This window comes from Manduca sexta, chromosome 8 (assembly GCF_014839805.1).
Source record: "Manduca sexta isolate Smith_Timp_Sample1 chromosome 8, JHU_Msex_v1.0, whole genome shotgun sequence".
NCBI lineage: Eukaryota > Metazoa > Arthropoda > Insecta > Lepidoptera > Sphingidae > Manduca > Manduca sexta.
Genome location: NC_051122.1, coordinates 2,427,824 through 2,442,481, shown reverse-complemented (window position 1 = coordinate 2,442,481; position 14,658 = coordinate 2,427,824). Strand labels below are relative to the sequence as shown.

The 14,658-nt window shown below is 35.0% G+C and overlaps 1 protein-coding gene across 1 annotated transcript; it reads right to left on the bottom strand.

Moving 5' to 3' along the window:
- Positions 1–4,657: 4,657 nt before the first annotated feature.
- On the bottom strand, positions 4,658–13,301 carry LOC115445961 (prisilkin-39). The gene is made up of 2 exons (XM_030172484.2): positions 13,188–13,301; positions 4,658–5,631 (listed from the first exon to the last, which is right to left on the bottom strand). The coding sequence occupies exons 1-2, from the start codon at positions 13,203–13,205 to the stop codon at positions 5,170–5,172; spliced, it is 480 nt and encodes a 159-aa protein (XP_030028344.1). The 5' UTR covers positions 13,206–13,301; the 3' UTR covers positions 4,658–5,169.
- Between the last annotated feature and the right edge of the window lie 1,357 nt (positions 13,302–14,658).

Genomic DNA, 14,658 nt, shown 5'->3' with positions numbered 1-14,658 from the left:
GAAAAAACACGCTGAATCGCCTGAAATTGGCACTTATTATAAATCAAGGAAGGAATAATAATGCAGGGGGTCTACTGGAACCGACATTTTGAAAGTGGTCTATGAGAAAAAAAGTTTGGGAATCTCTGGACTATTCCCTCCACGATGAAAGCATAGGCATATATTAAAGCTAGTCTATCGGACTCGAACGCAATACATTTCCTATGAAATGCTCTCGTAAACAAACAGGCGTGTAATCATCTCCCGCGTAAGGTTTGCACAATGATGTTTGCATGACGGCGCCGGCGCTACGTCATCCATCATGATGATCATCATTGCGTCATTTCGACACCACTGGAAGTGTGTTTAACGACTTAGATTTCTAACATTTAGATATAAACTAGAACATGTAGAATATTTTTTTATGAATATATGTGTAAATGGCAAAATTGGGGACATATTTTCTACATCGACATCGCAAACCATACGTAGATTAATAAAATAGATTAAGTAGGTACTTATAAGATAAATTATATGTTATATCATTTATGAATATATTTTGACACAGTTATGATATGATCAAAATGTAGGAAACATTTTAAACTTTAATTCAATAACCTGTATACTCCATAAGACCTTTATTTTTTGTTATTGCAAATCAAAATTTATGAAATAAGATTTTTAACACTATGTAATGATTCCTTTATGAAAATGATTTCATAAAGATTACGATGGCTATCTTTATTATGAAGATGTCACTTAAAACAATAGGATTGTGTAAAGTTGCACTATAACAAGCCTAGTTTAAACAATAGTTAAACAGTTCCCAGTGTGTCCACAGAACATGTTTCGCGTTTTACTTACTGACATCACGATTAACTAATAAAGATGGTTGTGGACTTATCTAGCCCGCTCATATTTTGCTATTAATGATGTAATGATGAGACGAACAAGCCGGTCTTCTGATTGTAAGTACCTACATATCACCTGTGTACCTGGAGGATTTGCTATGGAAGGAAGTGGACAATTAATATTTCCAACTCCTCTCTATCTTTCTATTTGATCAATTTTGTTGCGGGATAATGACAAATTAGTTTTCCCTATGCCTCGCCAAGCTTCACTGCTCGGTGTCATAAAATGCGTTCCACTGCTGATCCTGGCTTACAGGAGTTGTAGTGGTGGGTGGGAGGGCGTAAAGGTCTCTATGTACCTGAAGTGTGTTCTGGTATGCGCCTAGGAAGATGGTATGCGAGGGTCGCCATTGGGACCTAAAATCGGTGAAATCAACATAACCCACTCACCCTCTATTGTTGCATGAGATAATGCAATTTTCTCAAATTTAAATTCGTAGCACAATTTAGTGTTCCTTACAAGTAGGCGTTGTGTCTGACAATGCGCAGTAATTGTAATCAATAATGAATATCTAACGTTACATTATGACCTAAAAATGCATGTCGAATTGAGAACCTTTCCCTTTTTTTGAAGTCTTTTAATAAAACCGTATTATGTATGACAGTATGCTGTATACTCATGTCAAAAAAGCTTGTGTGATGTGTCAATGATTTTCAAATGATGCTTGACATACTTGAATCGAATTCTACAAGAACATCATCGAAATTATAGTGTTAAGTGCAGGTGTGGACCCAGTATCGGTTAAGATTTTATTTTTTTGGGCAAGCCAGGCGGCAATTATTTATCAATCGACAGAGATGGGGAGATTATTGTAGGTTATATTTTCAAAAGAAAGTGTTTTTGACCGAAGAGTTTCTTTAATTGCACTCAATTGTATTTTGTACATAGTTTTACTAACCGACTTCAAAACAGGAGTTTATGTATTCGAACTTAATATGTGGATATGTTTGTATGTCCGCTGTTTTCAAAAACTCGGCTTTATTAATATACAGAAATACACAAATGTAAATGCATAGGTACTAAGAATGAAACTGAAGTAGGTACCAGTTAAGATTTCGTTATTTTAAATTCGGAGTAGTGTAACATGGAGTATAATAATTATAAACTAATCATTTAAAAAAATCCTTAATTGTCATCTCCCAATTTAAGGACAACTTAATAAAATATAATAGTACCAAAACTAAAAAGAGTCAACTGTTACCCATAAGCTTCTCCAGGATCCGCCGCTGGTCATATAAGGTACTCACAAATACATTCTAAAGATGGTACGTGAGTTTTTCTACTTTCTACGGCTCTCGGCAGAGCAAATCTGTGGAAATAACTCATACTGTTGAGTTAAGACGTTGGGTAATGCGAATTACATCCGTAATTTGTGGATTATGCGGGTTTCATAATGATCAAAGGGGTCATATTGTGATCATCCAATTTAATGGTATGAATGCGAAAGGTTATTTACATTGCCAAATAGGATGTTTCGAGTGTATTTTTAAGTCGTTACTGATTAAGTCCTAAAAACTCAGGTAAACTTAATAGGTAACGTGCATTCGGATAAGGTCGGATAAGGGGTAAGATTGTATAACGCAAAAATACCACTAAAATATGACTATTTTTTAGTCTTAGCTACATAAGCGGCGACACCATTTCCTTTTGCCCAGACCTATATACACCTCAGCTGATGCTACGACCAAGAACAGGTGTGCAGTGTGTAGTCAAACCAAAAAGTTGGATTTCGCTTCCTTAACATTGATCAGGACTTGTACTTGACTATGTGGACCTTATGATAGTAGCTTTAGACGCGTTATCAGAATGAACTCCGAACTTATCATGCGAATGTCCGGTCTTTCCTAAGGGTTTTAAATTTACTATAGATATAATATGACATATTTCGACACTTACACGGAGAGAATTGAAAGGTGATTGAATTGTCATATAAAGTGGATTTTATCATAACTAGTTTCATATTTAAAATGCAGGTAACAATTAAAATCTTATGAATGAAAAAATAATATTTTCTAGACTCCCCTCAATACATAGAAAAAGCGTCCGAACATACCTCAATGCACCCCACTACATATTTATTGTAATTTGTGAACTAGTATTTAGTGTTTGATTACATTAAAAGTGAACTAATTATTATGCAGTTTTAAAATCCAAATATACTGACTGTCAGGTTCGTATAAGAGTAGTGATTCTCAGCAAGTGATTTATAATGAAGTGCAAAGTGATTGCAAGTAGAGCTATTTTTATATACTTTTTAATTGTAGGACGAGACATGCATAGCATTGGTTGTCCACCTGCAAGCTGGACAGACGACTTGAAAAAAGGTTGCAGGACCATGCAGTATGGAGGCCACTTTTGATAAGTCCTTCTGGATTTATTTAGAAAACCTATTTTCAGCAGCGGACTTCATGTGGCTGATAATGACGGTGATGATTATGAGGAGACAAACTGTTCACTTAATAGTAAACTCACACCTATTTTTAAACAGCAGCAATCCATACTAAAGCTCTGTAGTAAATACCAACTACACGACGTATGCATGACGGGACATAATTAATAAGTTATCCGCAGAGGATCTTTGTCGTTCTTATTTCCTTTTCATGATATGTCATGTCCTATAATATTTGCGAACAGAGTATGCATACATACATAAAATCCGTTTATTGCCTTATTAATTAGTTACATCTATTATTATAAAACACAGTAAAATTGTATCATTATAAAGGCAAAAGGAAGCAGCTCAACTCATGTTGCCCGGGACAGTATTTACATAGATTACGCATTTTAGGCAGTGTAATGCATTCCGGTTTTGTCAGCCACGTTAGGCTCATAATTGGGGGCGAGTCTGATGCCATCTACTTAACACATTTCAGACTTGGGATTAATAGTGGGCAGGAAAATTTAATATGACTGTCGTTTCTGGTGATTGAACCCCAGACCTTAGTGGAGTACTGGTTACGCGTACGGAATACAATTACACCACCTAGGCAGTTATATGGCAGATCAGTTATATGTATAAAAAAAAATATTTACACATAGACTACGTAAAGCCAGCTCCATCTGAATAATGTCGCTTTAAATTTATTTTCACCCTTTTAATTCTTATTCACCTTCTTTTATGTAGGTAGGCATTTGTAAGTGTATAGACATTTATTTTTGGTACAAGGCTGGTAATAACGTTTTAATGCTGACGTGACGTGGTTCACAACAAGTGGCCCAATACCAGCTCCTGGGCTTGGGAATCACGTGTTTACAAATTTCTACACAAACACGTCACGGTGCGTGACACGACACGTCCGATGAGAAACGGCACGTTCTGTATTGTTTAATCAGATATTCTATAGGATTAAAACTTCGCACGAACTGACGCTTGCGTGTAAATAATATAACGGATTACTGACGGATGTTTGGAGAACTGATATTAATCGGCTGTGTTTTTGAACATTGTGTTTTGATGACTTGTTTCGAAATGCAGTGAATTACTTTTGTTAATATCTGTGCTAGAATTTGGTTGACTTGAATTTTAAATAAAACTTATTGTACTTTATTGTTATAGTATAGATTGAACTCTGTAGTTTCGAATTCTAGGACACAATATTTGCATTATGTACGGTGTTAGGACTACGTATTTATTTTAGTATTGTACCTATGCAAGTCTTTTGAAGTTTTTGCATTTAATGTGTTTCCTTATTCATGTAAGATTTAATTTATTTCAAATAGCGTCGCTTCCAAAACATGTAATTTTTATTTGAATAAAATTCATTAGTACGGTGTCCAAATGTATTTATTTTTTTGTAAATAATAACATTAACAAAACTTAATATAATATACAAAAATTAAACTAGTCTTATATTAAACTTTATACAAGACATGAGTCAAACCCAGCGGCGAGCCACTTCGCTTTGACGTCTGTCAAATCTGTCAACGCGACAGTTGTTGTTGTCAGAGTGACAGTTGTGACAGCTGTCAGATTGGCGACTGGCTGGCCGCTGGGGCAGTCCCACCCGAGTGCGTGCACAGTCGCAGGCGTTGGCCGAGGAGGCGGTGATAGCACGGCCACTGCCGACATCACCTACATTGTACGTGGCTGCCGACCGATTTTTTAAAACATTCGGGTATCCCCAGAGATGGCGTAAAGGAACCCGAATAACGTCGACCATCCGAACTTATGATTTGAAGCTACATCCAGTGTTGCCGTGATAAAATATATTGCGGTTGACGGTTAACGTGGGCTTGCAGTTGCTGGACTCGCTTGACAGTCCGGATTTCCAAATCAGCTTAGTAGGGGGCGCCGTAGCTTCCCGAGGGAACGCGAGCGGGGTATCCTCCGTGGCCACCACCGAAGGCGGATTGCTCGTATTGCGCGACCTGGATGGCTTGACGGACTCCCTCAAGAGTGAGGCCGACAACGCGGGCAGAGGGCACTCCGTAGCTGGATGATGGCACGCCGTAGGAAGATGAGGGTACTCCGTATGAGGAAGAGGGAGCGCTGATGCCACCACCGAAACCGGACGAAGCTGAGGCTTCTTCTTTAAGCAGGATCTGGCGGACTTGCTCGAGGAGCACGGGGTCGACGTGTTGTCCTTCGGAGGTCTGGTAGCCGGAGGAGACGGCGCGGTAGCCGCCACCGCCGCTCAGGCCTCCGCTGAAGCCACCGCTAAAACCGCCGGACGGGCGGCTGTAGCTGTAGCCGGATGGGGGCTCGGCGCGGGCGCACGCGACCAGCGCAAGGGCTATGCACTGTTGGACAAAATTTCTAGTTATTATTCTGTTGACGGTATAAAAAATACAAAATTGTGACCAGGGTTTGTGAAGCCGAAAGACCTACAAGATACCTTAAACATATATTCACGGGTTTAATGTAGCTAAAGTAATGTATTATTTTAAAAATAAGCCTACACTCACAATGTAACACTAAACATTGCAAGGTTTTATTAATGGATCGCAAACTTTAAACTAAGGCCTATTCCTAATTGAACTGTTACATAAACAAAGACAAACAAATTGAAACAAAAGAGAAACTGACACGATAATATCGACGCAACATAACGAATAACCTCCAAACGTGAGAACTACACAAATTTCACTTTCAATTAAGTGTTAAGGTTGAAGAACGAATTTGAATGGATGCAATGGTTTTATGAGGTTCAGTAACCAAGTATAAACATTTAACTTTGAATTATATCGTTTTTAGGGCAAAAAAGGTAGTAAGAAATGTAGAATTTTCTACACTATTTAGTAAATTGTTCGATTCGAGTTACATTTTCAATCGAGAATTTGAAGACATAATAAAAGCTGAGTAACATTAAACTCAATATATACTGAAATAAATCAATAAATATTATCTAAAAAGCAATTGCCATGAATAGGCTTTTTACGAAGATAGCTTGATTTGAACGCTTGCATCAAGGATCTCTAAAACAGCGGACACAACTAAAATCTACCGATCATCGAATTAGATGCTTGTATGTAAATTAACCGGTCAAACTTAGGGAAACATTTAATTTAGAAAGTGACATTATGCAAGAAACATGGCGTCTATTTTTAACGTAACAAATATAATTTGATATTTCTGTTATATTATGTAAAAATTTCGTAGGTCCGATATTTGTGTCATATATTGTGTTTACATAATATGCAGGTTCATGGAAAAATCTGTGAATTATTTTATTTAGCATCATAGAATAAATGTATTTTAGTCACCAGGCCAACCATCAGTTAACACTATAAATAAAAACATGCTTGCACCTAGTCTTACTAAACTGGTGAAGTCTTAAAAAATTGACTGTACTTTGACATATAAGAGCTTCTGCCACAAGCAAAAATCATTTTTGAATACAGAAAACCAAACAGTCACTCATAATTAATGATGGCTCATGATATTTTTTCACAAACACAATAGTGAAGTGAAAGTAGGGATCATAGGTCGTAGGGCGGTAATAAAGTCAGTTACGTCAACTTACTGGATCGTGAGGTAATGTGGGAACTGCCAACGATTTTGCAACCTAACGGTAACGACTACACTAATGACCTAGTCTAGTCGGGTTAACTGCCTATGCTTCTCTGCGATTAACTTTGTAATTATTGTGAAGATGTGTGTAACGATCTCTTGAACTGCAAACAATAGGTATGAGTCATCGATGTTGCTCAGATAACTTTTTGGTCTTTTAATTGTGATCTTCTAAGCCAGGTTTGTTTAGATTTAATTTCTTTTCTGGATAAGATAACGCTGTTCAATATTTTTTTTTTAATTTTCTAACTTCAAAAATTCTGATTTAATTATAATTTCAATACGTTGGTAAGCAAAGACAACGTATACTGTTATATCAGAGCTCGTTTACGAATATTTTTCTGTTTACGTGACTTTCTTGAACGTCATTCGTCCATTAGAGGTGATGTTCTAATGACATGTGGTTTTGCTTCTCGTCTCAATACGAGTTAAGTGTCAAAAAGCTTTTGCCATACCGGATGTATTAAAAATAGTTTCTAATTCCTATTAGTTAGGTAACTCTTTAAAAAGCTAGAGTTCTCTTTGTCTAGACTTCAATTTGGTCTAACGTAGATCAGTGTTTATTTTTAAGTTAGATTGAGATTGTAAATTGTTCGATAGAGATAGAAATCGCAATTAACAACCACTTCGACATCTAGTGCTTTCGGAATTATTCTAAGCACTTTTAAAGTTTTGGAGTCATTTCCATATTTTTAAAAACCTTTAAATTTTCATAATTGAGATTTTTCCTTGTTTTTACTAAGAGTTCTCTAAAGAACTTTCCGACAGCAAAATTCTATTGACTAATTCGGATGCTATCGTGTTTCTTCAAGTTGCAATTCATCTTGAATAATATTCTTTATTACCACTAATTGTAGTGCATCATTAATATCTTTATGCATAACAATAAAATCATGCAACTCGATTATCCAACATCAGATCTAATAAAGTTTCTCTCATATGACAAATGGTGGTTATATCACGAAATGGCTTCGCTTCCGGCGGAAATCGTGATTTGCTAGTTTTTAAGTTTAATCTCACGTGACGTGGCGTAATATGAAAGATGTTTGGCCATTAATATTGGCATAAATTTCTATATACAAATGTTTGGTCCAACTCGAAATATAGATAGGTTTGTTTGACAATTAAGTCAAGTTTTGAAGCCGTAACTAAAATTCGATTCGATGATAATTTAAAATGTTTTTAAGTTTAATTCCCTAATTTCACATATTCTATTTTCAATTATCTATTACTTAGTTATTGGGTACGTCAATTTACGCGCTTCTGCTATGGCTTTCAAGGTGGCTAATAGCTGACACAGAATTGAGATTGATTTTTATTCGTTAGTGAAGTCTTTGAATGCCTTCATAATGTATGTGCTTATAAATGGTCATATTATACTGGAATTATATAATTAAAACAGTAATAATTTAATTATAGACACAAAGTGAATTGATTTATGTCATTAAAGATATAATAATTTATCGCGATAATAAATTATGTAAAAAAATAAAAACAAACGATGACGAATTTAGAGTAAAAAACTAACATTATCATTATAGTAAGGCCAAAACATTTTACACTCGACCAAATTAGCAAAATTCAATTCTTGATGATGAATTATTTCATTCCATATTCATGAAGATGAGAAGTAATTGCTGTCTCTGTCAAACCTAAATTGTACTAAAGGTGCATACATAAAACATCCAAAGCTTGCATCATTGAGCACACCACATATTAGGATTTAGACCGTATTCCGAAACCAATTGAAATTCGAAAGTGTCAGCGCATCTGGATGCAGTGTTTAGGCCTCTTGCGCCACCAGCAATGCGGGGTCAAGCCGATATGGGCATGACGATTTGGATCGGACGCTTCTAATGACCAGCTTTTTTGTTTGGATCTTTAATTGCGAGTAGAGAAATGTTTGTTGTAATTATCTGGTCTGTTTACATTGGAATTTTTTTTTGGGATTGGAATAATGTTTGGTCGATGTGAACGACCATTGTTTATTAATTAGATGATTAGTTGAAACTCGAATATGGTAGAGTTGTTAGCAAAAATATGAAATGTTCCAAATACTCTATACTCTAAATGCGACGAATTTGTGTAGTATTAGTGTTATTTGAATCAATTTAATTTCATTAATTTCAAACTCTACATCTTAAAATTTGAATACTATAAAATTCATAGTCCTTTTACTTTTCAAACTAGAATGTTCCATCTAAGATCCAAATAATCACAATTCCACTTTCTCATATCGTTATGTTCTCGGTGACTGTCAATTGTCAATAAACGCAATGGTTCGTGGACAGCGAAATGCGGATAAACCTAGGTCACGATTCAGATTTATGGGGGAATGGAAATGGTATCTGTACCAGTATTATATAACTCTATACTACGTTCTATGGATATATTATTTGAAGAGAATGTCTTCGTTTGACCCTAATCTTAATTATGAAATAATCGTTGAAACCTTTAATTTATTGGATTAGCAAAATGAAGCAGAAACTACATTGATAAAGAACAGCTTTAGTAAAAGTGATATCCAGTTTAGTAGAATCGATAAGTAAACTCAATAAACAATAGATTTGAAAGTCACTATTTGACCAACGCCAGACAGTAGGCGAATATTTACCGAGCAAACTTTAACACACCATACGTCAGTGTGTAATGTTAATAATTACAACAAAACTGACAAACTTGACAGTCAATATTTGTGGATTATTAATATTTATAAATAAAGATTTAAAATCATTGTTATATTATAATTTATACACTCAGATGTTTTTTAAAAACACAGGCCACAAGTTCGTAACAGAATATGCTAAAGTATACCTAAGAATTGTTGGGCATCCATCACTCATTAAATCAATATAAGATCGAATGTACAGCTGTCATCACAATCCATTCAAAGCAAAATATACGAGACTATATTAAATTGAACCCTATATTTGGTATAAACTGTTTAGCAACATAGCGTATAAATAATCAATATCACGGCTGAGTCACGCTCACGCATCGCATAAATCAGCGCATCGTCCACCGCTCACTTGCACAATCACCAGTCTAGATTCTAAGTTCTTAATGGTCTTAAAATTCCTAGGTTTAAGGATAGGCATTGCTGCTTACTTACATTATACTTTTTGTAATTACTATTTTATATACAAAAAATTACATTTTCGTAGTCATTTTCATGTGTACATATAGCTTTGTAGTTGAGCGATTTTGACCTCATAATAAGTCTTTCTCTGACGCATGCGTGACAGATTAGCTCGCATTGGAATGCACCATCGTTCGACTACAAACTTCTTTGTATGCCTTATGTGCGGATGCTATACGCATGCAGAGAAGTTGAAGATGGAAGCGCGAGCGCGGCCAGCACACAATTCACTTCTTGTTTTTTAATTATTAAGTTGGTTACACACAAACCTACATATTCCTCTTCTCATAGAGAAAGACGAGATGATCTCTGACCTGGTTGCACAAGGGATCGTAGACGCGCTGCCTAGCGTAATACGAAATGTATAATTAAATATACGCTTAATTCTATTTCAAACATTATAATTTATGATTATTCTTGTATATTGCAATAGTGTGAAATATGGTATTTTGCTACGATAGTTTTTAATTACAAACATTGCGATTTATTGAAATAAATGTATTTACAACATGACATCCTAATTTTAAAATTATTTAGTATGTGATCTTTATATTACTTTATGATTTGTTACTAGATTGCTCGCGACTTCGTCTGTAGCCTCTTCCACTACAGAAGCCCTTAAAACAGTACAATGCGACGCCAGCTCAAAATATTATAAAAAATATTTCCCATAGGAGCAAATTACCCGTGTTGTAGTTTTTACCGCGTTTACTTCTAACAAATATATTAACATATATAATATTACTAAGACGTAAGACAGGATTTTAGATTCAGTAATATTTTTTGCTGTCTATAGTGTTGTGATTATGTAATATTTTCGTATTGATTGTAATGATTCGAGTAATGCTGATATAATGAATGTTTACTTGACATCTTCACTTTCCATCAATTTAGCGAAGCGGAAGTGAAAAAATGCTGTACAAATATTTGCGTACTTATATTTTCGTTAGATATTTGAATACAAAATCACTTAGTATTGAAGCGTTAAAGTGCTTATCACTTTTACAATTACGTCATTTACTTTGACAATATTGTCTGGGTTTTACATTTTTCGTGCTGCAAGAATGATTTTAGTACAATCATTTATTAGAGGCAACACGGCGAGTAGGTCCAGAACCCTTTTTATGTCTAAGGACTCGAACATTTCTACGAGCTAATACCTACTGATATAAAATCATTACAAATTCACAAGTTTTTTTATCAACATTATTTTTAAAAGACTTCGCATTTTAAACAAAAGAGATTTAACATTGGTCAAATAGCATAAAAGTTTTACGTGCGAATTATAAAATATTAATAACCAGTTCTTATATCCTTATTGATATTCACGGAATGTTTGTGCTAGGGGAAAGTTTTTAGGATTAAATTAGACTGATATTGACCGGTCTTTTATTCACTCAAGAGTCTTACATTAACTACATTTATATAAGTTGTGTAGTTACTATGTTACGAGGAAGAATCAGATATATGTAACTTATTAGAAATAAATCTTGACGCTTGAACCGAATGTTTTATCTATCACATTACGACCGTTTCATTGTTTACTGCGCTGCAATGACTATGCTACCTTAATACAATTGAACAGGCTATCTTTCTATTAGAGAGGTTAAGCTTCCATAGCTCATATATGCTATTAATTTATATTTCTCAATCGTTCATTATAAAACCCAAATTTTACCCTTAAAAACAAATCACTTAGTGATATCTCTCTCTGTCTCTAGTGTCTTTACTGCAGAGTGAGTTGATCGCCACAATAACATATCATTGTACTCTAATTACAATCGATCTCTTAATAAAAGGAAATAAATTCGACGAGATCCAAAAGGTTCGTTGCTACCTATTCATCTTAATATAGGAAGAAAGATCAATTCCAAGTACGAAGTTTTTCCTTCTCATGGCGCGCGAAAAGCATTAAACAATACGGTGAGAAGAAATATATTATCGTAACGATGTATTCAAATGATGGCAACGCAAAAACTAGAAGAATAATGTGAATTAGATTTGCAGATGTTGCATAATGTCGCGCCTGAGAAATGTTTTTGTTCGAAGAAAGTTTCAAACAAGTTTTCTGTTAAGTTCTGGAAATTATTCGGAAGGTTTTGGTCTAGCGGCATGGACTATGAGATTAGTAACTTCATGCTATACAAAATGGCGAGAATTTTAAAAAGCTTAAAAATGCAATTGTTTGTTCTCAAATTGGTGATGGTCATGGGGCGGAACAATGCTAGGCGAAATATGAGTGAAATGGTTTAATTTATTTCTGCCTAACATTTCGGGGATACGTTGGTACGCATTTTGTTATAATAGTAATATGCAGGGCTTTCTTTGTGGGGCACGCCAGGGCACACAGTGCCTCTAAAGGAAATTAGATCGAAAAAATTGCCATTAAAAGTACGGGAAGAGAGGGGCCACAAAATGACTTTATGAATGACAAATTTCGAGAATTAGTGTGCTCCCAAAAAGAGGTGACAAAAAAGGCCTGGTAATAGGTATCAGGCGTTTATGCGGTAAATTTAAAAACATATTCAAAGCTTCTTCTAAATGTAGAGTTTTCTAAATTGTAAATTTGATAATAGTATCTAAAAAATGTACCAATATTTATATAAATAATATCGGACGGAGTATTTTGGACATGAGTTTAAATAATTAAATGAACTATAAACCAGAGGTTTATAAACTGAAAACATATATATATTAAAATAATTAAAAATATTTCCTGCTGCGTCTACTTCCATAGTTACTATTAAATAACTGTGTATCGATACAGATTTTAATTGCCGATAAGATCACTAACTGATAAGTCTTATGTCTGGCTATTAACCTTTTTCTATTCATGCCGCAGATTACATTGTTCGAAACAATCGAGAGCGAAAGTAAAGCACTATTCGTTCGGCGTATCGATATGGAGCGTCACCAAATTGGCGCGAAAACACAGTCGAAATTTTTTATGAATTTAAAAAAGGAATTAGATCTGGATTATCTATGTTTCCCGTGAATATAATGTAAATTTAAAAATTTAACACTCGACTCTATCAATACCATCAGCCCTATTTTCAAAAAATAACGGGTAATCCACGATCGATCACTTCATATCGATTTAAGAATTCACTTCACTAGTCCACTGGCACAACACTACACTGGACTTACCGCTACGTAGGCTTTCATGATGCGTGATGGTGATTCACTGACGATGCTGTGTGGCCTGGTGGATGGGCAGCGTGGATATATACTATAGCGGACGGTGGGGCGGCGAAAGGATGAGTGGCGTTGTGTAATCTCGGGAGATGTCTTACTATAGGAAGTTAATGTTAATTGGAGGGCGCCTTTTTCTATGGGTCAAGGGGTTTGCGGTTTCCAGCCAGGGAGAAAAAAAATTAAACAATTTTTGAATTTCGAATCAAATCTAATCTAAATAATTTACTATTTAAATATTGTTTATTACATTCTAATTCGTTTCGAAAGTATTTTGAATAATTTGCTTAATTTCAGAGACAAATAGTGCATTAATTAATTTTAAAAGTAATTTTAGAATGTCTAACTTCAGACTACTCTTACATTTAGATAATTTGTATAGTGCCTTTTGAATTATAAATAGATAACATAAGAACGATTTAGAAGGTTTATTTTTACATTCTTCATTTGATTAATTTTATTCGAAAATGAACTTTTCCGATGAACACGGAAAGTATGATAGGTTTTTTGGATGTCGTTTGAAAATATGCGCAATTTCGAAATTGCAAACTTCTGTCCATACTTATCAGTCATTATCATAATTATTATGCCGGCATAGAAAGCCGGATATAATGTAACTAGCGTTATGGGACTCACGATAGGGTTTATCGGCAATCTTGAGAATTTTTATTATTCTTACGCCCATAGTTCGTCACATAAAGTATGCTTTTTGTTATCTAGTTAAAATTGTTTGCTACAGTACGGAATTGTACCGTCGACACTTCGCAAATTCTCATTAATTTAATTGTTGAGCAGTTATACTTTTAGAACTTGTGCTTTGCACCAGACATAGACAACTCCATGGTGGATACCCAGACACTCACATACGAGACATCTAACAAGTAAAATCTTCGTATGTGTAGGTTTTGGTCGGTATGTCGATGGGTAATATGTTAAGGATTTGGCTCAATACTCGCTCGGACGATGCTATACTCCCGAGTGTCGACATTGGGTCGTAAGATCGATGGAACCAGCATTTATTTATTTTATTTATGTATACATATATTATAACACCATAACAGTTGATACTAATGCGATGTTATATAGATTTAATCTTAACAATTTATTTCAATACATCTATGAGCCATTTTAGTGAATTCTGAAATGGCTCATAGATAATAGCCGTCCCACTCATCCCTCTAAAAGCGGTAGTGATAATATTATTTTCCCTGCAATAAATAAAAGGGTTGCCACTTTCCAAAACTGAATGATTTTGCATTAACGTAGGGTTCTACGGGAGCTGACGTTGTAAGTACTTTGGACCTTCGCCACAAGGAAAATATATAATACTGTGAGGTTAAGTTGGTAAGACAGTTTTAGTTTGTGAATATTATAGATGAAGGTGAATATATTTCGCCGTGTTAAAGGTTATCGCTATGGTCTAGTG